A 24,758-nucleotide genomic window follows, 5' to 3' on the forward strand; every position below is an offset into this window, starting at 1 on the left:
CAGTTAAAGAAACACCGAAAGGCTGCAGTTTACACTATGTGGTAAGCTAACGATATGTGTCACTCTGCCTCGATATGTTATTAAAACAGCATTTGTAAATCAGTTTGCTGTTATTTTAAAATCCGCCCGACTCCCGACGCTTCAACTGAACGTTACGTTAACCCTTGACCTCAGCGTTAGCTAGTAAGCTAATATTAGCTAACATTAATCCCAGCCGTTATTAGCATTATAGCTCATTGGCTAGCCACTTTAATAGACTTTCATTCAGCCAAGTGTTTGTAAGCTAACTTGGTTCTATTCTCTTGGTCCAAAGTCATATTATTCCAAAACCCGATATCAGCCGAAATGTGTCGTACAATAAATAAAATCACAAGTCATTATGATTCGTACATCTATCTGTCAAATTAAGCTCACAGTTATGTTTAGGGAGTCTGGGAGTGAAGCATGGCCGCCCACGGCTCTTGCTATCGTGGTAACCTGTCGTCAGGTCAATGGGCGACTACCCTATTTATTTCTGTTCTTGTCAAAAAGTTGGCATTAATTTGTTTCTGTTCTTTAAACTCGCGTCTGACGTTCCTTCTTTTGTTTTGTTTGTTCAAAAGGAACTCAAGGATCAGTGGAACTTCAGAGGAAATAGAAATATGGCCGGTGAGTGGTTGGGATGAGATTATGTTCTTGATTTAAAACATTGAAACATAAGTGTGCCACTGGTGGATTGGTGTGTGTGTGTGTGTGTGTGTGTGTGTGTGTGTGTGTGTGTATATATATATTATATTATATTAAAAGAGAAGAAGCTGTTCTCTTGTTATCTAGAATAAGTGAACACATCTGAGCACTTGTTAATTTTTTTTCCACATGTATCAATGGTGGCTAACAAATACATTGGGTCAGGCTTTGATTTCGGATGTTACTGAGGCTCAAAATGATGCAAACCATAATTATCTATAACTGTATAAGCACAGCTGACAGAATGTCTTTTCCTGGCTGCAGGGGACAGTAGATGTCCAGCAGAGGACACTCTTCCCTTTAGGCAAAAGGAAGCAGCCGTGTTCCTTTACAGAAATAACTCAAAAAAGGTGATTTTGCAGATCTTTTAAAAAGCATAAAAAATAGTCTCAGTTCTGCTAAATCCAATCAATACCACTCAGCCTCAGGTGGACCTGGGGAGACCAGGAGAACATGGTAGATGTTCATTTAATAGTGTCAGTTGGATATTCTGAAGTTTTATCAGAGCAAAGTTGCTTTGTGAACACAAAAGCACACCTTTTCTTTGACAAACCTGAGCAATCGTTTATTTTACTGCCTTCAAATGTATTTCAACAACAAATGAGGCATGTTCAGCCTTGTGATTCATCTTCACCTTGCAGATCCAATGATGGAATACCTCCTCCTGGTTGTTCATCTCGTACAGATGTATTTTTCTATATTTTCTAATACGAAAGTTGAAACGGCTTGAAAGCAAAGGGGACCCGCTTACCTGGTCACAGTACAATTCAGAGAAAAAAGTAAACCACATCTTTTTTGAGTCATGTTACCTTCAAAGAGTAACATGGTCAATACTGATCAGGTACTGATCGGCGGGGAAAGATGCGACAGCAACATCCAGGTTCTACAGAGTGAAATGTGTTTTAAACATGCATTATCCCTACTGTCCACCAGGGGGCGACTCCTCTGGTCGGTCCCATAGAAGTCAATGTGACAATGACTTTACTTCTCTCATGATTTATTCCCTCAGTAAACATTGTAAACAGGAGTTCATTGTCTCAGTCTCTTGTTCTTGCTCAAGTCAATACAGCATGATGTTAATTTAGTGAATGATGGTCCATTTAGAGTCTAATAGACCATGAAGCAGGGGACATGTCTCTTCCAGAGACTTATGCGCAGCCTCTATGTCAGTCCTCCGCGTTCCACCTTTATCCATTTTTGTTCAATGGCTGGCTGGCTATCTCTGGCTGGGAAAAAAAATGGCGACGACCTCAATGAGTGATGGCAGCAGCGGGATCGTCAAACTCAAAGCTTGAAAACGTCAGACCCCGAACCAATGAGGTGACGTCACGGTACATTACTTAATAACAAATCTCCTAAACCTGTTTCTGGTCGCAGGCTTTGGAGGGAATCTGTATGCCATAATGGCGAGGTGTCTGCCGTGCTGCTTTCCAGTCAAACGGTGACGGGGCACCAACGTGAGCTCAGAACTCATGTGCTCCAGCAGATCCACCCGGCCCGTGTCTCGCTCTGTCCGTATCTGCAGTGCTGTGGGCCAAGATAAGATTTAGTTAGTGTGTTGGGATACTCTGCAACCGAGAGGGCTTACCGCGTCTTCACACGTTATCTCTGTTCCCTCACGGAATGTCTGCAGGTTTTGATCCTCCCTCTGCTGAAACTGTGAGTAATCTGAAAGTGATGAAAACAAAAAAAGTTTCAAGTTCGTTGTCCGCTGTCCCGGAACTGTTTCTGCTACTTTGTGAATGATAGCGAGGCAGCGGAGCCACCGCTCGGCCACCAGAAGCCATTCATTGAACAAGGGGTTGCTGTTGTTCTTTGTCACCAGCCTGCCCCCCCCCCCCCAAATAAATGTTTGCTTCCTTCTATTTGAAATGTTTATCAGTGGTTATCAAACACTAAAAAAAGAAAGAACAGATTCTCCGTAGTGACCAGCAGGGGGCGACTCCTCTGCTCCCATAGACGTCTATGAGGAAATTACTCTAATTTTCCCTTGGTTTATGCCTTCAGTAAACATTGTAAACATGAGTTTATGGTCTCGTTCTCTAGTTTCAAGTCTTCTTCAGTACAGCATGGTGTTCATTTGGTGAGTCAAACAGACCATAAAGCAGAGGGTGCTTTAGGGCGGGACTTATGTGACTGACAGGTTGCTATATATTGGCAAAATCGCCAAACTAGAGATTTCAAACTGGTGTTCCACCGTCCAATGTGATACGTCTTGTCGGCTTTGTCTCTGTTTTATACGAAGTATTCTTATTACTCCGAGTTACGCTCTCTTTGAGTTGCCATGTAAAGGAGGCATTTCACATTTTGAATATAGTCATAATTATGAGTATATTCAGCTGTCGTCTCTCCATGCACCATCGTGCAGTTATGTATTTTAATTCAACTCAACAGCTGATTAAACTGGATTTGGTATACATGGATGCAATGTGACATACACTTGTGAAAAAGGCCAGCTACCTTTGACTTATAGCACGATTATTTCAAAGCGCTCCAAGGGAATTTAAATAAGACAAATCCAACAAAGGGGTGATTTAGATGTTCCCTCAAATATTCCTAAAGTGAGAAACAACTAGTCCACGTGGGCCTCTGGTCTCCCATTGATGGTCTACGGATCAATGTCTGAAAGTGTCTGGCACCCCCCCCCCCCCCCCCCCCCCCCACACACACACACACACAGCACACCACCACCACCTTGTTGCCACAACACGCGACCCGAGGCTCGGCAGCGTGGAAATGACGCATGCGTCTCCCGCGTTTCTTTTTTTTTTTTCTTTTTTTTTTGGAGAGCCCATAAAGGATGGGACTGTCCCCTCCGCTGTCACACCGGAGCAGAGAGAGAGACCGACCGAGAGACATAGAGAGACATAGCGGATCCACTGAAAGACGCACAGCAGGACGGCAATCACTGTTTTTTAGTTCTGGGGGAGGGGAAGAAGTTAAGCGAAAGGTGACATCGTATTTACTGGAGGATTTAATTTGAGTATTCAAAAAACAACAACTGTGGGAACAGATCCACTTGCGTGGGGGGCAGGTGGGGTGGGGTGGTGGGGGGGCAACACAAATGTGAGGAGACGGACTCAGGTGCACAGAACCAAACTGGCGGCGCTCTTAGGATGCAGAAGTCACCGGTGGAAGATGCCAACTTCCTCTCCAGATATTTCTTCTGGTAAGACGCGTTCTGTCCTTAATTGTTTCTCAGTGTTCGTGAGAACGCTTCTCTTGGTAATTCACACGATCTGAGCTTTTGACGGCGATTTATTTAAGACGCAGCCGATTGTGAAAACTTTTTGTTGTTGTTGTATTAATCGCCGCATGGAGGCAGGTGAAACACCGCACACACAGAACCCAAGCGGGGTTATGAAGTGATGTCACGTACTGTCTTCATGTGCACTTGTGTTTCCAGAATGAGATAAACAACAATATGCGTCACTCTGAGTGCAGGCGGGATGGAGACAGTTTGATCCGTGCGTAAAATGCGCAAATGGTGGTTTAGGACCGCGCAACACTAGCTCTCCTCATATTTGTGCCATATTTATTAAAAAGTAGTTATTAACGGTAATTAAAAATCCCTTTGGATTGAAGTGCTATTCGACCATGAACTTTTTTATATCACGTGTCTCGGTATGCTGCCGTGTTGGGAGCGCAGTGACACGAGCTCTGCTCACTGATGAGAGGTCCCGCAGAATGATGTAAAAGTACAGTTCAGTCACAGGACGGCAGGCAAACATCTGATTTGATCTTGCTTCCCTGTCATTAGTGGCGGTGTGAAACCTCAGCGGTTTACTTCTGTTCCAACACCGACTCCCATGAAAGCTCTCAAACGGCTCCAACTAATCTCAAAGTGTTTGACCGACTGTACACAGTGTCCCATTATTATCATTAATGTTCTGACTGCCCCTGTGAGTGCAGCCGTAATGTTTCCATCCTAATTCTTTTCACTGAATCATTTATATTGCACGTGTTGTAACTCTTTCCTGTTGTTCATGGCATGATTTCTTTTTAAATGATAACCTTTGTTCATCCGGATTGATGATCTGTTCCTTCTTTTCTTCTGCCTGGTTCAGGCAGCTAAGGCCCTTTGTGACATCGTTCTTATGAAGGCAAACACATCTTGACGTCGTCTTCTCTTCACGCTGTTCTTTTCTTTCTCACTTCAAACACCTGACGTGTCCTCCCGGTGCAGGTGGACGACGCCGCTGCTGAGGAAGGGCTTCAGGAAGAAGTTGGAGCTGACGGATGTGTACAAGGCTCCTTCCTTCGATCTGGCAGACAACCTCTCCGAGAGACTCGAGAGGTTTGTGCAGCTTGAGTTGTTTACGTGACTCCAGTGTTGGCTCACAGAGAGATTGGAGATGATGGGAGAAACTTTGATCATGACAGGTGTCTCGTATGGTCGTGACCGTGATGAAATGCTAAACTTTGACTTGTTTCTTAACTGGACCACTTAACTCTTGAGCTTTTTGTAACTTCATTATTTAACACTGTACATGGATACAAAAACGTCCACAAACGGTGGAAAAAAATCAAACATGTAACACGTCAAGGATCAAAGTGGTGGTGAAGAAATTCTACCAATGGACGACGTAGAAGAAGAAGGCCCCTGTGTTTTTCCCAGGTGTCCTTTTACCTGTTTACAGTAGCTGTGCTTGGACTGGAGTTAAAATATGGGCTGTGTGCTCTGCAGACCAGCACAAGGTTACATCTCCTCTCCTTTCTCTTCCTGTAAGTGAGTCCAGTCACGGCCAAAGCATCTTCTCACCAGACACAAGAAAATGGGATGTAAAACAAAAGAAAGAAGAAGATTAAGCCGAGGACAGCGGTGTCCCTCGTGGGCCTCTGCCCTTTGGTTACCGGGGCGCTGCCAACAAGCCGCTTAATGAACCCGGGGGTCGGAGAGACGACCTTTGAGAGAGAGCCCGCCGCCCGCCGGGTGACGAAGGAGCAGCGTTCTGCTTTCTTCACTCTGGTCAAAAGCTTCTGGGAATGTGAACTTTACAGCTCGGTTCAGCTCGGCTCAGCTACATGTATGTGAAGATGTGAAGGAGAACAACGTAGCCGTGTGAACGTGTCTGTGGGGATAATGTTGGTCAAATAAACACCTGACATCTGCAGTTCAACGCTACACAGATGAGAATTGCGTTTTTTACGCTGCGTCCGATGGTCGGACCCAGATTTCACTGTCAGGAGAAAAATCAGTAATATCTTTGAATCACTATCTTTGAATCACAAAAATTCATTCATTCAAATTCATTTAACTAAGTGAGAACTTGTGGCAAAGTTTTAAAGAGGTGTTTTTGTGCGATCCTTCAGCAGAGAAACACTTTGTCCACCCTCCCTCTTCCCTCCTCCCTCGTCCTTTCTCCTCACTTCTTCTTCTCCCATCATCACTCACCGTCTGCGCCGGTCGGCCAGGTCTCCTCCCTGTAAACCTCCCTCAGATAACAATGTGGCTCCTTACTTTACAACCTAATCGCACCTTTCAGAGACGAGCATCAGCTTTTGGATCTTCAAATGTCATTCTACTGTTGTCTTTGAATGAATTTCCGCTCGGTGTAATGAAGCACAGACGGTTTGTAGTAGTTTGTAGTACTACTGGCCCCCGGTGGTGGTGGGGGGGGGAAGGGTTCATTCCCCCCGTCTAACCGAGCTGTTCCTCCCCGCAGAGAATGGGACAGAGAGGTGGTGTCGGACAAGAAGAAGCCGCGGCTGATGAACGCGCTGGCCCGCTGCTTCCTCGGCCCCTTCGCCTTCTTCGGCGTCCTCCTCTACCTCGGGGTGAGTCTGAGAGGAAGTCATCACCTCTGAAGCAGAAGGAAACTGAGAATCAGGACGGCGAGTTGGTTGAAGCTTCCCGTGAGAGACGAGCTACCGTCGTCTCACCTCACCTCCAAAAACCTGATTGACAACATACTGCTCCCATCTCCAGCCAATCACTGATCATTATGCTTATGATCTGTTCAATGCCTGTTAGGGAATTGGCTGTGTTGCAGGGGGGCTGCGGGGGGGGGGGGGGGTGGTTTCTCCTTGCCAGTAACAAACTAGAGCATCATAAGTTAGCTCAGAGTAACCCGGTCGTGGTCTCTCCTCTGGCTGCAGGAGGCCTCCAAGGCGGTGCAGCCTCAGCTTCTGGGCCGCATCATCGCCTCCTTCGACCCGTTCCACGGTCCGGAGCGCGAGCAGGGCTACTTCCTGGCCCTGGGCCTCTGCCTCCTCTTCACCGCCCGCTTCCTGCTTCTGCAGCCCGCCATCTTCGGCCTGCACCACCTGGGCATGCAGATCCGCATCGCCCTCTTCAGTCTCATTTACAAGAAGGTAAGGGGGGCACCACAGTCTGCTGGTTTTAGAACCGGTTCCTCAGAGTTGGTGTAAACTCTGTATACACACACCGTTGGGTACTTTATGCATTATGTACATTTGTATTCTTTACCGTGAAGGGCAGTAAATCCAAGTTCCCCAAAAGTTTTGTTCTGTCATTGAACATGAATGAAAGGAACAAACCATTTAGTGTTTTAGGAGTTCTTTTGCACAGCAGGACCCACCTTGTTCCTAGAAAGCTCCTCACACGTTTCCTCTCTAACGATCCACTCTCTCGTGTCCTGACACCCACCCCCCTTAACAGACCCTGAAGCTGTCCAGCCGAGTCTTGGATAAGATCAGCACCGGTCAGCTGGTCAGTCTGATGTCGGCTCACCTCAACAAGCTGGATGAGGTCAGCTGACGTGTCACGTGCTTCTTTCCCATAAGCCACTAATGTCTCTCATTTCATCCTCTGAACTCACATTTCTTTGGTTTGCTCATATTCCTTTTGGCAGCTTTGTTTTTCTCTGAAATACTATAAGTAAAATAAGTATGATTTAAATTATAAACCTCTATAGAAACAACACAGCCAGGATATCAGTAAAAAATAACTTTAAAATTCTTTGATTCATTTTAAAATCATTTTCTTTATACACAACATTATTGTACAGGATCCGGTTAGTTTTGGGACATGTTTTTGTCTGTGATACATTATGTAATATCTGTTTGAAGTGATTATTGAAGTGAACTGAAAGAATCCTCAACTAAGTGAGAGTGTGTGAAATACTCAGTCGAGCTTCTTGCAGAAAATGCAACTTTGTTTTTAAATTGACATTTTCTTTCTCTTTCAGTCAAAGAAACAGTAGTTTGACTCCCTCACTTACTTCAGTGAATACAGTTTTATTACCCAAAACAGAGCTCTGTGTTCTTCATACAAAGGACCAATTAGAAGGTCAATAGATCCAGAACAACACACACACACACACACACGTTTGCAAACAAACACACAATGAGGAGTTTGTATTTAAGTATTCTGGATGCGTTTGTGTGTGTGTGTGTGTGTGTGTGTGTGTGGGGGGGGTCTGAACTCGTTCTTACCTCAGGTCGCACTGAGGCGTTGAATTTGTAAACACTCTGCAACCTGCATCGAGACAATTATCACTCGGCTCGGATGCACAGCTCTCTGCCTCTTATGACTGGTGGGGTTTAATAGTGTGTGTGTGTGGGGGGGGGGGGCACTTTCTCTGTCTCTGTCTATTTGGACTTTTTAGCTCAGTTACTTTTGTGACTCCACACACTCTTTCCATCATGTGTGAGAGATGTTGCATTGGGGTGCTGGAGGCTCACATGGTTCCACTTTGTACTGTTTATCTTTGGCTGCAGGTTTTAAATGAAATGCCTCATTATAAGACATTTAAATATTCCCCTGGTCTGAGTGGGAGTCGTACTGCGGTCTTCTTGATCTCGTGTTCCTGTTGCAGAGCCTGGGCCTGGCCCACTTCATCTGGATCACCCCCCTGCAGTGCATTCTGTGCGTGGGTCTCATCTGGGAGCTGATCGAAGTGAACGGCTTCTGCGCGCTGGCGGCGCTCACCCTGCTGGGCATCATCCAGGCCTGGCTCTCCCAGAAGATGGGACCTCACCGGTAAGATCCAGAACATCTACGTGTTTCTACTCCCCGAATACTTTGCACCTTTTGTCTACATTAATCACATCGTTGCTAACTCCTTGTCCAGGAGGATGTTAAAACTCTATTCGTGCACCTTGTGATGTGGGATGTCGTGTCTCGTGTGAACAGCGCAAAGCGAGGAGGCATGATCAGCCGCCGCCTGGCTCTCACCTCGGAGATCATGGAGAACATCCACTCTGTGAAGGCGTACGGCTGGGAGGAGGTGATGGAGACCATCATCAAGAACATCAGGCAGTGAGTCCCTCCGTTTGGACTCCGGCGTTGAAGCAGAGGAACAATTCTTTTACGTTAAAATAAAAAGGGGATCTGGATCTCTGTAGAGACGCGATGTTGATGATTTCATCTTTTCTCCTCAGGGAGGAGATGACGCTGACGAGGAAGATCGGCTCGCTGCGTTACTTCTACAGCGCCTCCTACTTCTTCTCCGCCATCTTGGTCATCGTGTCCGCCATCGTGCCGCACGCCATCAGCAAGGGCATCATCCTGCGCCGCATCTTCACCACCGCCTCCTACTGCATGGTGCTGCGCATGACGCTGACCCGCCAGCTGCCGGGTTCCATCCAGATGTGGTACGACACGCTGGCGCTGGTCAAGAAGATCGAGGTGGGTTCAGGGAAGGATTCTGCTGGGGTCGAATGTCTGAAACGTGCTCCAGTGACATTTGTGTTTTCTTCCTGCTCCTCCAGGAGTTCTTGATGACGGAGGAGTACAGAGTTCTGGAGTACAACCTGACCACCTCCGACCTGGAGCTGGTCAACGTCTCTGCATCCTGGGACGAGGTTCGTTTGCATCGACGTGTAAAAGGAGAACTTGAGGGGGGGGGGGTAGGGGGGGCTACCCCACAAATCAAAGAGAAACGATCCTAGTATTATATATTAAGTGTTGTATATCAAAATGTTTTATTATTTTATAAAATATTGTTGTAAGAAGAATAGAATTATCTGTCTCTCAAACTGTCGATTTAGGTTTTGGTGTAAACCAAAGTTTTTTACCGTGAGACAGAAGTTAGGATGTGAATTACAGGTGTAACAGTTAATCCTTCACTGATGGTCTTATCTATAGGCGCAGGCTGTAAAGCTGGTCCCAGCAGCTGTGATTCATTGACCATCCGACACCGTGAGAAAACCAACATCCCCCCCATCACTTTGCATAATTAATTACCCCGGTGTCGTCAGCACACTTTGCCTCTTGCTGGGAACACTAAGTAGGTGTCCATCACCTAATTCCCTTCTCCCCTTCCGGGAATGTGCCACTCTGCGATGAATGGAGGGGGGGGGGGGGGGGGGGGGTGTTGCCTTTCTTCAAGATGGGAATCGCACCTCCACAAGCTGGACGAGAGGAACAGTGACCCATAAAACGTCCCGGGGGCTCAATGATTAAACAGTCGAGCACGGCTCCCCCTTCTTTCTTTCTTTCTTTCTTTCTTTCCTTTTTGTTGCCCGTTAATGTTCACGTCTCATTGTGAGACTTTGGGGAGTCTTCTCTTGTCTTTGGAGAATCTCTGGTTTCTCACAATAAATGGCACAGCAGCAGTAAGAGCAGAGCGAGGTACCAAAGCAATCATGTGGACCACGGAATAGCACAGCATCGTAGACCATAAACTCATGTTTACAATGTTTACTCAGGGAATAAATCAAGAGAGAAGTAGAGTCAAATGGCTCAAAACGTCTGACCTCACATTCAACCTCCTACGTGAAAAGGGAAGCAGGCGAAGGGCTCTTGACTCCTTAACTTGACCTAACCCTCCCCCCCCCCCCCCCCCCCCCCCCTGCAGGGCATCGGTGAGCTCTTTGAGAAGATCAAGCAGGAGAACAAGGCCAACGGACACCTGAGCGGCGACGCGGGCCTCTTCTTCACCAACCTCTACGTCACGCCCGTCCTCAAGAACATCAGCCTCTACCTGGAGAAGGGCAAGATGCTGGCGGTGGCCGGCTCCACAGGCTCGGGGAAAGTAGGTCAAAGAAAAGACAAAACAAGTGGCGCTCGTGGAGAATGTCTGGTTAAGAAGAATCACCTTCTCCCCCCCACCCAGAGTTCCCTGCTCATGATGATCCTCGGAGAGTTGGTGCCGTCGGAGGGGAAGATCAGACACAGCGGGCGCATCTCCTTCTCGCCGCAGACCTCCTGGATCATGCCGGGGACCATCCGGGACAACATCCTGTTCGGCCTGACCTACGACGAGTTCCGCTACACCTCCGTCATCAAGGCCTGCCAGCTGGAGGAGGTACCTTCACCCCCCCCCCTGCTTCTCCGCAGCTCGTGGCGTGGCCCAGCGCGACACACAATGCGGGCTGTTGATCATTTCTCGCATCATAAAGCAGCTCGGCTGTTTCACCCCGATTTCTGAATATCAACACGCATGCTTTGGTGAAAACACGAGTCTTTGGAGCATGTCCGAGGAGACGGACGCCGCGTTCTGAACACCACAAGCAAAACAAATAAAGGAACAATGCGGTTGGGAATGTGTTTAATGCGACAGGGAGATACTAAGCACGCCTCCCCGGGCCGCTCCGGGTCGGGTTCAGTTTCAATCCCTGCTCCTCCCTCCTCCTCCACTAACTTAATCAAGTTTGTTTTTTTTAGCTTTGTCTTCTTTGTGGGAAAAAAAAAACCTGACGAAACGCAGCAGAGTCTGATTGAAACGAAATAAACGGCAGCTTGTGAAATGACTCCAAAGATGGCGGGTAACGCTGCTCTGATTTAAGTCTGACGTTTAATTGAAGCCTCTGACGTGAAGGTTTGAGTCACTTTAACTCACTCAGTCACACACGGCTCTGAAAATGTCGCTTTTTGGCAGTTTTCCGTTGAGTCGCTCCTCTTTTCATCGGGTTTGATGCTCTCCGCTCAGTTCGGGGCCTCCGCGAGGCTTCCAGAGGGATCGGGTTTCGCTCCACATTTACACAAATTATGTCCCTCAGAGACACACACACACACACACACACAGTCAGGCTCATAAGCCTCAGTGTGGAGTGACAGGCCGCCTCAACAGAATAATGTCTCCTCTGTTGCCATGGAAATCTCACGCCATGAGACACGAGCTCGTTGGTTCCCATTGACGGACGTTTGCTACACGGGACGAAACCATTAGAGGAAACAAACTCTCACACATATGAAGGATATAAAGGTCTGAAATTATTTTTAAAAACAGGCACTAATAACTAGAATTTGAATTCAAAACCCCATTTTTTTTCTTCCATTTTTTTAAAAACCTTTTAAAAGGTTTTGATAGTTTGTGAAACTATCAAAACCTTTTAAAATGTTTGTTGCGACCTGTTTGAACACAAAGTTGATGCTCACACGTCATTATTTACACTAAAACCAGTGCAAGGTGCCACTGACTGGAGTTTAGACAACAACAAACTTGTGTTGTCACAGCAAACGAAGGCGGCGGGCCACACTGACCCCCCCCCCCCACCCCCCCCCCGCCCCCCGTGTACTGTTCAAACAAAAAGAATCCATTTTGCCCTCCACGGGTAACGATTGTCAGCGATTTATCTCTCTCTAAATCTCTGTGAAGAGGCGGGAAATCAAAGCCCAGAACCAGAACCAGGCGTTTTGGGGGGGCTACTGTTGCCCCCCCCCTCTCTCAAAGCCCCAGACAGACGGCCCTGGGTGGTCTCCCCCCGTCGTTAAAACGTATCTTCTGCCTCCAGCTCGTTTGTTCACAGTGACCCACATGTTTCTCTCTTTAACTGTGCTGCCTTGTTCCTTACAAACTGTTAACTTGGACCCCCCCACCCCCCCCCCATGCGCCCCCCCCCTCTCAGGACCCCGGACGTTGTGGTTAAAACAGGTAGGACGTGCTTTGTTTTGTTAACGGTGAAACACTCGTGCTGTGACTTCATCCCCGTCGGTGTTTTCCATCCATTAAACGCAGCGTGTGTGACATTTATTTATTTATTTCAGGTCAAAGTCACGAATCATCACCGTGAAACTTAACCACTTCATTATTTTATTATTATTATATTTTTTATCTAACAAGCATCTAAAAGATATGCAAATGGGTTTATTATGAAATGGTGAATTTAGGATAAATTAAAATAAGCACTCACACTTTTTTGTGCAGCTCAACATTTTCAAATCCCTCAGTTCATGAAATAAAGGAGATAAAATGAATAGTTTGTGGCGTGAAACGCACGCCGGCCCTTTAAGTGGCTCCACGTGGCGCCGGCCCTCCTGCTGAGGTTCCACAGCGTTCACGTGCTTTTCTGGATTTGACCCACTGACCCCCCCCTGTTTTTCCTCTGCAGGACTTCGGGCTGCTGCCCGACAAAGACAAAACGCTTCTCCTGGAGGGGGGGGTGACCCTCAGCGGGGGTCAGCGGGCTCGCCTCGGCCTGGCCAGGTACTTCCTGTCCCACCTGACTCATGATCAATCAATCAATCGACATCACTAGTATTCAGATACTAATGTGGGAACTTCATGTTTTTATAAAAAATGGAAATAATTGTGAATCATCCTCACAGTGGACCCAAATGCAGCATTGTTTTTATTGATGTCGATGCTTCCTGTTTGTTGCTCCTTTACAACCTGCGGTCAGACGCTCTCACAGCGCCCTGCATTATTTATTGGTTAGAAGGGGGGGGGGGGGGGTGTACGAGGGACTATTAACAGTAGATGACGGAGGAACCACAGACTGTAAATAATAAGTGGACGTGGTCACCAGTTTGTGGACGGAGGTGTTTGTAACCGAGAGAAGAAAGTTTCCATGTTTGGAATGAGGGGAAGTGACCTGAAGACACACCTCTCTGGTCAATCCCAGTAAGCCCCGCCCACAATCACGCCAGGTGCAAGGAGACCGGGTCCAGAGACCAGATGTCCTAAAAATAGCATTCAGTTGAGCTGACGTACAGTAGTGGTAACACACGTGACCTCACACAACCCCCCCCCCCCCCCCCGCGCTTTAATAACATCCTTGTTGTTCTCCCCCAGGGCCGTGTACAAAGATGCAGACCTCTACCTGCTGGATGCACCCTTCACCCACCTGGACATCGTGACGGAGAAGGAGATCTTTGAGAAGTGTGTTTCCCAACAGAGAGTCTTTCATGGGGGGGGAGGGGGGGAGAGGGGGGGGCTTGAGTTCAAGGTCGTCTCTGGTTGCCTCGGGTCGACGGCGGAGCGCTACGAGGGAGACAATTATGCTTTGATGAAATGTGGCGGCCTTTCAGAGAGAGAAAAGCATCTCGGCTTTGTAGGCGGAGCCTGAACGAACGGCGGCGCCTTAAAGGTCACACAAATGTCCCTCTGACCTCTAAACCTTTTTCTTCCCAGGTGCGTCTGTAAGCTAATGGCGTCCAAGGCGCGCATCGTGGTCACCAGCAAGCTGGAGCACCTGAAGCGAGCCGACCGGATCCTCCTGCTGCACAACGGCGACTGCTTCTTCTACGGAACCTTCTCGGAGCTGCAGGCCAAGCGGCCCGACTTCAGCTCGCTGCTCCTCGGCATGGAGACCTACGACAACTTCAACGCCGAGCGCCGCAGCTCCATCCTCACCGAGACGCTGCGCCGGGTGTCCGTGGACGAGGGCGCCGGCCTGCGGGGCCCGGACGCCGTGCGCCAGTCCTTCCGCCAGCAGCCGCCTCCCGGCCCCCAGGGCCTCGCCGGAGGCGACGGCCACCCGGAGAAACGCAAGCAGTCGCTGATCCTCAGCCCGCTGGCGGCCGCGCGCAAGTTCTCCTTCATCGGGGGCGCCCAGCAGAGCGCCGGCGCCCCCCAGTCCGCCGCCATCGAGGACGGCGTCCAGGAGCTCTCCGAGCGGAAGTTCTCGGTGGTGCCCGAGGACGACCAGGTGGAGGAGGTGCTGCCCAGGGGGAACCTGTACCACAATGGGCTGCAGCACCTCAACGGCCAGCGGCGCCAGTCGGTCCTGGCGTTCATCACCAAGACTCCGGGCCAGGAGCGCCGGGAGCAGATCCAGTCGTCCTTCAGGAAGAAGCTGTCCCTCACGCCGCAGTGCGACCTGGTGTCCGAGCTGGACATCTACGCCCGCCGCCTGTCCAAGGACAGCGTCTATGACATCAGCGAGGACGTGGACGAGGCCGACATGGAGGTAGAGTTCTGTTTCTTCCAGTAGAATCGTTCTCGGGTTTGCATGAACGTACAGGATGTAGTTTACTGGTAACCGTCCAGAAGAAGCACTGATCCTCCATGTGACACCGGCCAGAAGGTAGGCTGCAGCTTTTAGCTTTTAGCCCCGTCCGGTTTTGAGAAGATCAGATGACATCATGGCGGTTGGCCTCCACCAGCACTCATTACTGGACCCACTGGAGGGAAGGAGGGGGGAACCAGGACCAGTTAACGAGTCTCTCCGGCTCACTGCTGCTTTTGGCCACTGGAGGCAGCACAAACCACCCAAAATAAAAGTTCCTTGTAGTAAATTCGAGGTGAGAAGTTTGAAGTTCTGATCCGTTTGTTCGCAGCAATGCTTCGCAGACGAACGTGAGAACATCTTTGAAACTACCTCATGGAGCACATACCTGCGCTACATCACCACCAACAGGAGCTTAGTCTACGTCTTAATCTTCATTCTTCTCGTCTTCTTCGTTGAGGTAAAATCTCCGTTCACGAGTCATTTTTATCTTGCTGTGAGGTCACATTTATTCTTTTTTTTGTTTCCATCATTAGGTCGCTGGTTCAGTCATTGGCATTTTCCTCATCACTGAGTAAGTGTTTAGCTTCATGCTCCTTAACACAAACCCAGGTACTAAACTCTGTCAAATGTAGATTTGAACAAAAACATTCAGGGGCAAATAAACTGTTAAAGAAACATTTTCATTGTGTACAAATATGCAAATTCTTCTCCTTTTGCTCGCTTTCCACCCAGCGAGGTCTGGAGGAACGAAGTCAACCCGTCGTCGCCCAACTTCATCGACACGCAGAACCCCAACTCCTCGTCGCCGCCCCTCCGCCCGGGGATCATCGTCACGCCGACCAGCGCCTACTACATCATCTACATCTACGTGGCCACGTCGGAGAGCGTGCTGGCGCTGGGCTTCTTCAGGGGCCTCCCGCTGGTGCACACGCTGCTCACCGTGTCCAAGAGGCTGCACGAGCAGATGCTCAGCGCTGTGCTCAGGGCCCCCATGGGGGTGCTCAACACCATGAAGACGGGTGACCTTCACCGCTTACCTCCTCTTCTTTCAGATTGCTTCAAAGTTCATTCAAAAAATACGACTTTCAGGATCTGTTTAGACGGGTTGAGGTTCTAAAAAACCCAGATGATTTGGTTCATTTTGAGCTTCCTGTTTGCCTCTTTCAGGGCGCATCATGAACAGGTTCACCAAGGACATGGCCACCATAGACGACATGCTGCCGCTGGTGCTCTTTGACCTCATTCAGGTGATTACATCTTTGATTAATGATGAGAATGAAACAAATAAAATCACACTAGTTTAAAATCAAATCAAACTATTGTTCCCTTTCCTTGACATTCTTTCTCTACATCTCTGCCTTTCATTCCCACGTTAAATATAAATCATCGGTTACTAATCTGCTCATGAACTATAATCCTTAAAAATCCCCCCAATCAATGAAACAAGAAAAAAAACAAATTGATTTGACCTTTTCTTTTAGTGAGAATCACTTCTTGTCCTTCATCTCATCTTCTTCTTTCTCACCAGCTCACGTTGATCGTAACGGGCGCCATCTTCACCGTGTCCATCATCCGGCCCTACATCTTCATCGCCGCCATCCCGCTGGCCGTCGTCTTCGTCATCCTCAGAAAGTACTTCTTACGAACTGGACAACAGCTCAAGCTGCTGGAGGCTGAAGGTGAGCGCTGACACGGCGTCTATTAATCTCATGAAGAAAGAGACAGAACATATAGCAGCAATTGACTGATACATTTGATGTCTTTATTTGTTTTAAGCCTAAAATTATTATTGCATGTGGGCTTATTTTTACTCTTTTAAATACAGAAATTAAAATGCTTATTTTTTTTCTGACGCTATGAAATCCATGTGGATAAAACACCACATGAGGAAAACATCAGGAGTGTCGATGGCTCTTGAAATGACGAAGAGGTGGCAAATATTCAGAAAGAGTAAAAGTGAAAACATAATAGGAAAAACCGATAGAGTGAGCAGAGGAAGCGGCAGTGGGGGGGTGAGAGGCCCGGGGCCAAAGGTCACCCTGAAGAACAAAAACATGACAGAGGAAGGGTTGATGAAGAGGATGGATGGGCAGTCAGAGGAAGGGAGGCAGGGCGAATAAAACAAGCGCTTTCCTCGAGTTAACGATTCGAAAAGCTTTCACACATTTCACACGCTTCACTTTGTGTTTTTACGCCTCTTAGCTCGCTGTTTTTGGGTATTTAATCTTTTTAACCACTAAACGCTTTTCCCGAGTTGTGCAAGAAGCCATTGATTTTACAATGAAGACGAAGGTGGCGTTGTGAAGTAGGGCAGAGCAAAAAGAGCATTATTACATACACGTGTAATACAAGCGTTATTACATACACATGCAATAAGAGCATTATTACATACACCTGCAATAAGAGCATTATTACATACACTTGTAATACAAGCGTTATTACATACACCTGCAATAAGAGCATTATTACATACACATGTAATACAAGCGTTATTACATACACGTGTAATACAAGCGTTATTACATACACCTGCAATAAGAGCATTATTACATACACATGTAATACAAGCGTTATTACATACACCTGCAATAAGAGCATTATTACATACACATGCAATAAGAGCATTATTACATACACGTGTAATACAAGCGTTATTACATACACCTGCAATAAGAGCATTATTACATACACATGTAATACAAGCGTTATTACATACACCTGCAATAAGAGCATTATTACATACACATGCAATAAGAGCATTATTACATACACATGCAATAAGAGCATTATTACATACACATCCATTGATCACCATTAATAAACACATAATAAGACAATAAAGCCTTTGGATGACTTTAGCCGGCGCGAGTGGAGCCTGAAGGTGAAGGTGAAGGGTGGAGTCGTGCAGACCTGGAGGTGGAGAAAGCGCCTCGGGGAGAAGCAGCATGTGTGTGTTTTCTTTGGACCGCCCTGCCGGTGAATGTGCGTTTTTTCGGGGTGATGCCGGCGAGGTCTTTTCCTGTCACGGAGACGAGCCGCGCGGGGATTTCCTGCGACCCCATCCTGATGCAGCGCTCCGTCACATGACACAAGACGAGTCACTATGTCACTCACTCAAAGGCTTTCTGGAGACGTTTGTTTTATGTGTTTCACCAAAATAATGGTAGTGAATCTAGAGATGATCGCGAGGAGGAGACATGTGACTCGTACCACTGAGATGTGTGAAATGTGACGCTGAGCCCCCCCCCCACCCCTGCAGCTCGCAGCCCCATCTTCTCCCACCTCATCATCTCGCTGAAGGGCCTTTGGACCATCCGGGCCTTCGGCCGGCAGACCTACTTCGAGACGCTGTTCCACAAGGCGCTGAACACGCACACGGCCACGTGGTTCAACTACCTGTCCACGCTGCGCTGGTTCCTCTTCCGCTGCGACATGATCTTCGTCCTCTTCTTCACGGCCGCCGCCTTCATCGCCGTGGGAACCAACCGTGAGTGGCGTTTGGGGCGATGGGGGTTTGAGTTCAGGTTTGCAGCTGAAACACAGACAGCGGCGTTGGCGGCGGTTTGTTGCTCATGAAGCTCATGGACATGTGGTGAGTCGGGTCCGTCGGTTAGTGAGTAAACAGCGTGTTGTTATTTCCTCCGGGTCTTATCTCCGCGTCACAGGGTGCAGGCTCCGGTATCAGGACCCCAGCAGCCCGTGACAGCTGATCAGAGGCGCTGGAATGCAAAAGGATAAAATGTCATGTACAGAAGGAAGTGTGTGTGTGTGTGTGTGCGCTGCGTCATGGCCCCGTGTTTATGCTGAGAGAACGTTCAAGGCTCATTTCACAGCTCATTATTTCCAATACGGCGAGAAGCTGTGACCCCCCCCCCCCCCACACACACACAGCTGCCCCGACATCAGAGAGAGCTGCTCTGATTGGTCAGTATCGGTGACCTGTGTGTGTGTGTGTGTGTGTGTGTGTGCAGAGGACAAACCAGGGGAGGTGGGCATCATCGTGGCCCTGGCCATGCTCATCCTGGGGACATTCCAATGGGCCGTCATCACCAGCATCACAGTGGACGGGCTGGTACGTGGTTCACACACACACACACACACACACACACACTGTCCTGCTGTGCGTGTGGCTCACATGTTTGTGGCGGTGTGTGCAGATGCGCTCCGTGGACCGCGTGTTCAAGTTCATCGACCTGCCGGCGGAGGAGCCGCTGCCGGAGACGAGGTCCGGCGGCAAAGGGGCGCCGGACCTCGTCATCGACAACCCCCACGCCCGCGGCTGCTGGCCCAACCGCGGCCACATGGACGTGCAGGGCCTCACCGTCAAGTACACGGAGGCCGGGCGCTCGGTGCTCAGCGACGTCTCCTTCTCCGTGGAGGGGGGGCACAGCGTGAGTGTCAATCAGGGAGGGGCTCTGCCTTATTGGATTTGTAGAACATCGTAGCTCTGATTGGAATGAGAGACACGACATGAGAGTGATGTCACAGACACTGGAGGTCCGTAGAAGCGTTTCCTCACAGCGGGGGGGGGGGGGGGTTGGGGGGGGGTTGTGTGTGTGTCTGTGCGGCGCGTTAAAGGCCTCCTTTGTGTGCGTGCAGGTGGGCCTGCTGGGTCGGACCGGCTCGGGGAAGAGCACCCTGCTCTCCGCTCTGCTGCGCCTCGCCTCCACCGACGGGGACATCTCCATCGACGGCGTCTCCTGGAGCTCCGTCCCCCTGCACACGTGGAGGAAGGCCTTCGGCGTGGTGCCGCAGGTACGCCAGCATCAACACGCCTCCACGCCATGGAAAAATAATCATGCAAAGGCATTTTGAAGTTCTTTTTTAAATTTCATATTTTTGAAGCAAAGCTACAAAATACGTCATTTTTCATCAGCATCTTTTCGATTGTGATAAATAATTCTGTGTGTATTTTTATATTTTATACAAAATGTTTCATCATTGATTTCTCAACAGAGAGTTTTTATTCTGACCGGAACCTTCCGGATGAACCTGGACCCGCACGAAGGACACAGCGACGAGGAGCTGTGGAGGGTCGCTGAGGAGGTGAGACGCTTCAGGGGAAGACCTCCTTCCATCTACAATCCTGTCCTCTGAAGTGACCTCTGTCCTCTGAAGTGACCTCTGTCCTCTGAAGTGACCTCTGTCCTCTCTGTCCCGTGTGTCCCAGGTGGGCTTGAGGTCGGTGATAGAACAGTTCCCAGACAAGTTGGACTTCCAGCTGGAGGACGGAGGCAACGTTCTGAGCAACGGACACAAGCAGCTGCTGTGTCTCGCCCGATCGATCCTCAGCAAGGCCCGGATCCTGCTGCTGGACGAGCCCTCGGCCTACCTGGACCCCATGTCAGTCCCTGTGTGTGTCCGTGTGTGTCTGTGTGAGTGTGAGTGTGTGTCTGTGTGTGTGTATATTATTAGAATTCTAATGAATCATTATCATTATGAACCCTTCAAATGTGTCATCTTCTCTTTGATATTTTTGGGGACTTTGATGGAAAGTTTAGAAGCTTTCAATCTAATAAGAACCGATACCCATCTGTCCCTGCATCTGGGGACAATCTGTGAGTGCTTACAGTAATGTGTGTGTGTGTGTGCGCGCACAAAAGTAAATTAAGCATATAATGAGCATAAAGCTGATGTGTGTTAGCAGTGGAGAGAGACGGCCTTTGATGATGACGTGTGCGTGCGTGTGTGTGCGTGCGTGTGCGTGTGTGTGTGAGAGCAGAACCCTGCAGGTCCTGAGGAAGACGCTGAAGCACGCGTTCTCGGGCTGCACCGTCATCCTGTCGGAGCACCGGGTGGAGCCGCTGCTGGAGTGTCAGTCCTTCCTGGTGAGAGATGTGCATCAATCAAAGATTACAACAGTAAATAGAATAAATAAACATGACATAAAGTCTGTTTTCAGACTGATCAAAATATGTGCAACTTCCTTTTTATGAACCTCATGAATGCTTTTTATACTTCTTTATTCCACGTTACATCACATGACATTTATCTGATGCTTTTGTCCAAAGCGACTTTAAGAGCATTTAAACTATAAGATTCTCTAAAGAACAACAAAGTGCAATTTCATTAAAGAAGCCGATTTACAACTTTACAAATAAGAGCCATTATGACAATTAAAGTGATACAATTAGTGTTTTTTTAATAAGTTAAACGAGCGTCGCAACTCTGCTGCTTTTCTTTAGTGAAAAACACGCACACACACACACACACACACACACACACACCAGCTGGGTGTTTGATGTGAACGAAGCCTCCTCCTCTCCTCCAGATGATCGAGGGCAGCTCCATGAAGAGCTACGACTCCATCCAGAAGCTGCTGAACGAGACGAGTCACCTAAAACAGGCCATGAGCCCCGCCGACAGGCTCCGCCTCTTCCCACCGCTCCACCGCCTCAACTCCAGCAAGAGGGCGCCGCCGCAGACCGCCAAGATCTCCTCGCTGCCGGAGGAGGCCGAGGACGAGGTCCACGACACGCGCCTCTAACTGGCCACACACACACACACACACACACACACACACACACAGCGTCTCTGTGAGACACTGAAACCCTCCCTGACATTATTTCATCAAACAGAAAGAGCTCAATTTGCACGGAATCATTAGGACTTAAACTGATTTGATCCACACACACACACACACACACACACACACATTCATTGACAGTGAATTCAGGCTCATTTGATTGGGGAAAAAGAAGTGTGTGACAGAAGTGTTTGTGTCCGACGTGACGCTGAGACAAACACGGTAATAACTCTCCCCTCGACTCAGAAAGGGCCTCGCAGGTCGTCGTTGTTGTTGTTGTTGTTTATTCTTACTCCAGAAATCGTTTGCTTTGAAAAAGCAGGAATTGTGATGTTTTTTATCAGCTTTTTCTTGGTCGGAATGAAGGGTCTTTTACTTTATAAGAAAATGCTTTTGTTCTGAGCAACCTGATGCTTCTTCAGTATCTTTGGACTGAAGGCGGAGCATGAATGCATCACCAGCAGTAGGAGACTCCCTGAATGCACCGCGTTTCTCTCCTGTAGGATCAATAAGTGGGACTATGAGCTCGTCAGGTGCTATGAGGACGTGAGTAGCAGGTTCTCCTCTGGTGCCATAGAAGTCTATGTGACAATGACTCTACTTCCCTCTAGTGGCCACCAGGGGGCGACTCCACTGGTGCCATAGAAGTCTATGTGACAATGACTCTACTTCCCTCTAGTGGCCACCAGGGGGCGACTCCACTGGTGCCATAGAAGTCTATGTGACAATGACAATCTGTTTGCACTTTAGAGGCAACGACCTTCTTGAGTGACATCACTTTTTTCTTTCACCTTTAATTCTTCTGCCTGTTACTTGATGAAGTATCGAGGAAAAAAAAGTACATTTTCTATTTGAAATATATATTTTTTCAAAGCTGTACAACTGCCTGAAATTATAAATACTGTAGTTCTATTTTTGCTTTCTCATAAAACGGTGTAATAGTTTAAGAAGATCAAAAGGTACCACAAGGCCTTCACAAGTGAACTTTTTTTACAGAGTAAATTAAGAACCTGTTTGTTGCTCATAGGAACCGGACCCAGATGTCCAGAAACATGTAGAAATGGGTTTTGTTGGATCACTTATATTTACAGTAAAACTATAAAGATTTTGAGTAAGTTGTCGTTTTTGTGTCGTTTGATGTAAACCTACAAAATCTTTTAAAACAAAGTCACAACACAGATTATAAGCTGTATTCTAATATATTTATTAAATATTACATTTCTTTACCCACAAAATGAAACTTTCTATATTTAGGATTCATTAAGTAAATGCAAGTCTGCTTCCTGAAATGTACAAAATGTTGCAAACCCACTTCAAACATTTAAGATCCGATCCGTGACTCATTTACACAAAAGAACATCAAGTTCTGGGTTTTATTAAAACAATGAAGAAGAAACAGACGTCCGATGGGGATTTTCAACAGTGACATTTTAATGTTGTGCTTGAAAAGACGTTTCTTTAAACTTCAAACAGCGATTAAAAATCATAGGTGGACTAAAATCTCTCCTGTACATATGTATAGATGTATTTATATATAAACATTATCCGTCCTCAAAGATAAGAGAGCACAGTGTGGATGGGAAGCAAATCAAACACGGTGCGGGGGGGGGGGGGGGGGGGGGGGGGGTTCTTATGGCTTACAGCTGATCGGACTCTTCACTTATTGCCTCGGCCCGTCACTCTGAAACAAGTGACGCTTCAGAACCAACACTTTGTACACGTCGTTCGTCACTGTACAAGCGTCACACCACGTACACCAATCCATAGAGATTTAAACCTACGAGTTCTTATTTACAAATATATTTGGTAAAACCCTGATTCAATTCATCGGCATTTAAACCAACCTTGTAGCTATTTAAAGATTAAACACTTGAATATCTCAAAATAATTAAAAACCTGCTCGTTTCTTTCTTTGATCCAAAAACACTTTTCACTAAAAAAAAAAAGGTGACGTCTCCAGTTGCTCTTCGATGACCTTCTACCACAGTACTTCACTCCGAGTACACACGAGTACACACGAGTACCGGCTTCCTCCAGCTAAATACTTTGTCTCCTCTACACACAACGAGCAGGTTGTTACACTGGAATAAGGCAACAGTAAAGTAACCGTTTAAAAGTCTCACCAAATACTTCAAATACTGTGAGAGAAGAAAACTATGGTCCCCAAGTACACAACTGTAGTACAGTGTAACGAGTACGGATAACGAGTACAGATACCAAAAGTCAAAGGTCGTCGGGTACGTTATGTGAGGGGGGGGGGGGGGGGGGGGTCAGGGGGGAGGGGGGGTCTGCTTGCTGCGCTGCTGCAGGTCTCTGTGGAGGATCCAGATGTCCTCGTGTGATTGGCTGCTTTGGGTCCTGCCGTTGGTGGTGTTCCTGCTGCTGCGGGTGGAGGCTCCAGGCTGCTGCCCCCTGCTGCTCGGGACGGGGAGATGCGACTTGACGCGCCGGTCGGACGTCTAAAGGGACGCAGAGACACGGAGACACGTCCTGCTTTTGTCCTCTTTAAAAATCAAGCTTCCTATTAGAGTCGAGGATTTAAATCCACGAGCTGATGCCGAGCTGTCAATCATTCCCCGCCTCTCACCGTCTGCGGCCGCTGCCGGCAGGGGGGGTCCCGCCCGGCCGCGGGGGGGGGGCGCCTCGCCGGAGAACAGGATCAAGTCGTCTTTGGCCCGAGAGATCTGTGGGAGGACGCAGGAGGGCGAGGGTGGGGAGTTTACCTCCACATGTGACCTAATGTCTGGTGGTTTTGGCGAGGAGGTCGTGATGTTTCACCTGAGCAGTCGTTACCTGGCTGATGTCCGGCTCCGACCTGCTGGAGCAAAGCGTCATCAGCTCTCGGATTAAATCCGTCTCGTCATCAGAGAACGCCGTCAGACCCGCCGCCTCCCTGGGGGGGCAGCGACACTCAGCTCAGCCTCACGCAACACGCCAACGATCACGCTAACAACGGTCAACGGGAACACGAACCTGTGGGGGCCGTCGCCGATGGCGATGAAGCTGACGTCAGTGGTGGACAGAGAACCTGCAGACAGGTGTGCCGCTCATTATGATGTAGTATGTGAGATCGCCCCCCGGTGGATCCTGCTGACACTGCACCCTCAGATCCACTTTGCTTTGTCTGATTATCATCACACGTGACGATGAAGTGCTCCATCCAGGCCGTCTTACCTTCTCTGAAGGAGCCCCCGGAGCTCCAGCTCAAGGCGCCGCCCCCCTTCTTGCGAGGACTGGTGTTGGACCGCCTCAACCTGCCGCCGTCCCGCCCCTTCCTGCCTCCCCCGCTTCCTTTGTAGCAGCCGATGGCCGACAGGGGGAAGGTCCCGCCCCGAAACTCCAGCAGGTACCTGTCAATCTCTGCGGGAGAAGAAAGGAAAGTGAGCTCGGGCCGGTGCAGAGGTCCCCCCCCCCCCCCCCCCCC

General features: G+C 48.5%; 2 protein-coding genes across 6 annotated transcripts in view; one reads left to right on the forward strand and one right to left on the reverse strand.

Annotated features, from left to right (window-relative positions):
- Nucleotides 1-3,801: 3,801 nt before the first annotated feature.
- On the forward strand, nt 3,802-22,666 carry cftr (CF transmembrane conductance regulator). Its single transcript, XM_037452524.2, has 27 exons — nt 3,802-3,895; nt 4,913-5,023; nt 6,393-6,504; nt 6,826-7,041; nt 7,349-7,438; nt 8,508-8,671; nt 8,825-8,950; nt 9,073-9,319; nt 9,403-9,495; nt 10,491-10,667; nt 10,749-10,940; nt 12,967-13,061; nt 13,650-13,736; nt 13,989-14,766; nt 15,137-15,265; nt 15,342-15,379; nt 15,541-15,827; nt 15,976-16,055; nt 16,337-16,487; nt 18,068-18,295; nt 18,780-18,880; nt 18,966-19,199; nt 19,408-19,563; nt 19,765-19,854; nt 19,979-20,151; nt 20,531-20,636; nt 21,080-22,666. Exons 1-27 carry the CDS (start codon nt 3,843-3,845, stop codon nt 21,293-21,295), a joined length of 4,530 nt encoding a protein of 1,509 aa, XP_037308421.2. The 5' UTR covers nt 3,802-3,842; the 3' UTR covers nt 21,296-22,666.
- Nucleotides 22,667-22,741: 75 nt separating this feature from the next.
- Nucleotides 22,742-24,758, reverse strand: part of cttnbp2 (cortactin binding protein 2) — a 35,854-nt gene continuing 33,837 nt past the window's right edge. The window contains exons 19-23 of one of the 5 annotated variants that reach the window (XM_037452522.2): nt 24,509-24,694; nt 24,308-24,362; nt 24,128-24,227; nt 23,922-24,018; nt 22,742-23,793 (exon numbers count right to left, since the gene is read on the reverse strand). In XM_037452522.2, the coding sequence (XP_037308419.2) occupies nt 23,558-23,793; nt 23,922-24,018; nt 24,128-24,227; nt 24,308-24,362; nt 24,509-24,694 (674 nt within the window). In that variant the 3' untranslated portion in view covers nt 22,742-23,557. Of the gene's footprint in view, nt 23,794-23,921; nt 24,019-24,065; nt 24,228-24,307; nt 24,422-24,508; nt 24,695-24,758 lie in introns of those variants that run through there. The other 4 variants (XM_037452521.2, XR_005114330.2, XR_009956620.1 and 1 more) reach the window with 4 other exon arrangements.

Source organism: Pungitius pungitius, chromosome 6 (genome assembly GCF_949316345.1).
Source record: "Pungitius pungitius chromosome 6, fPunPun2.1, whole genome shotgun sequence".
NCBI lineage: Eukaryota > Metazoa > Chordata > Actinopteri > Perciformes > Gasterosteidae > Pungitius > Pungitius pungitius.

Excerpts from the sequence above, each read along its gene's own strand:
- cftr (XM_037452524.2), top strand. The coding sequence starts at position 3,843 with ATGCAGAAGTCACCGGTGGAAGATGCCAACTTCCTCTCCAGATATTTC. Across the intron at positions 7,439-8,507 it reads ACCTCAACAAGCTGGATGAG|AGCCTGGGCCTGGCCCACTT; the intron begins GTCAGCTGACGT and ends TTCCTGTTGCAG. Across the intron at positions 9,496-10,490 it reads TCTCTGCATCCTGGGACGAG|GGCATCGGTGAGCTCTTTGA; the intron begins GTTCGTTTGCAT and ends CCCCCCCTGCAG.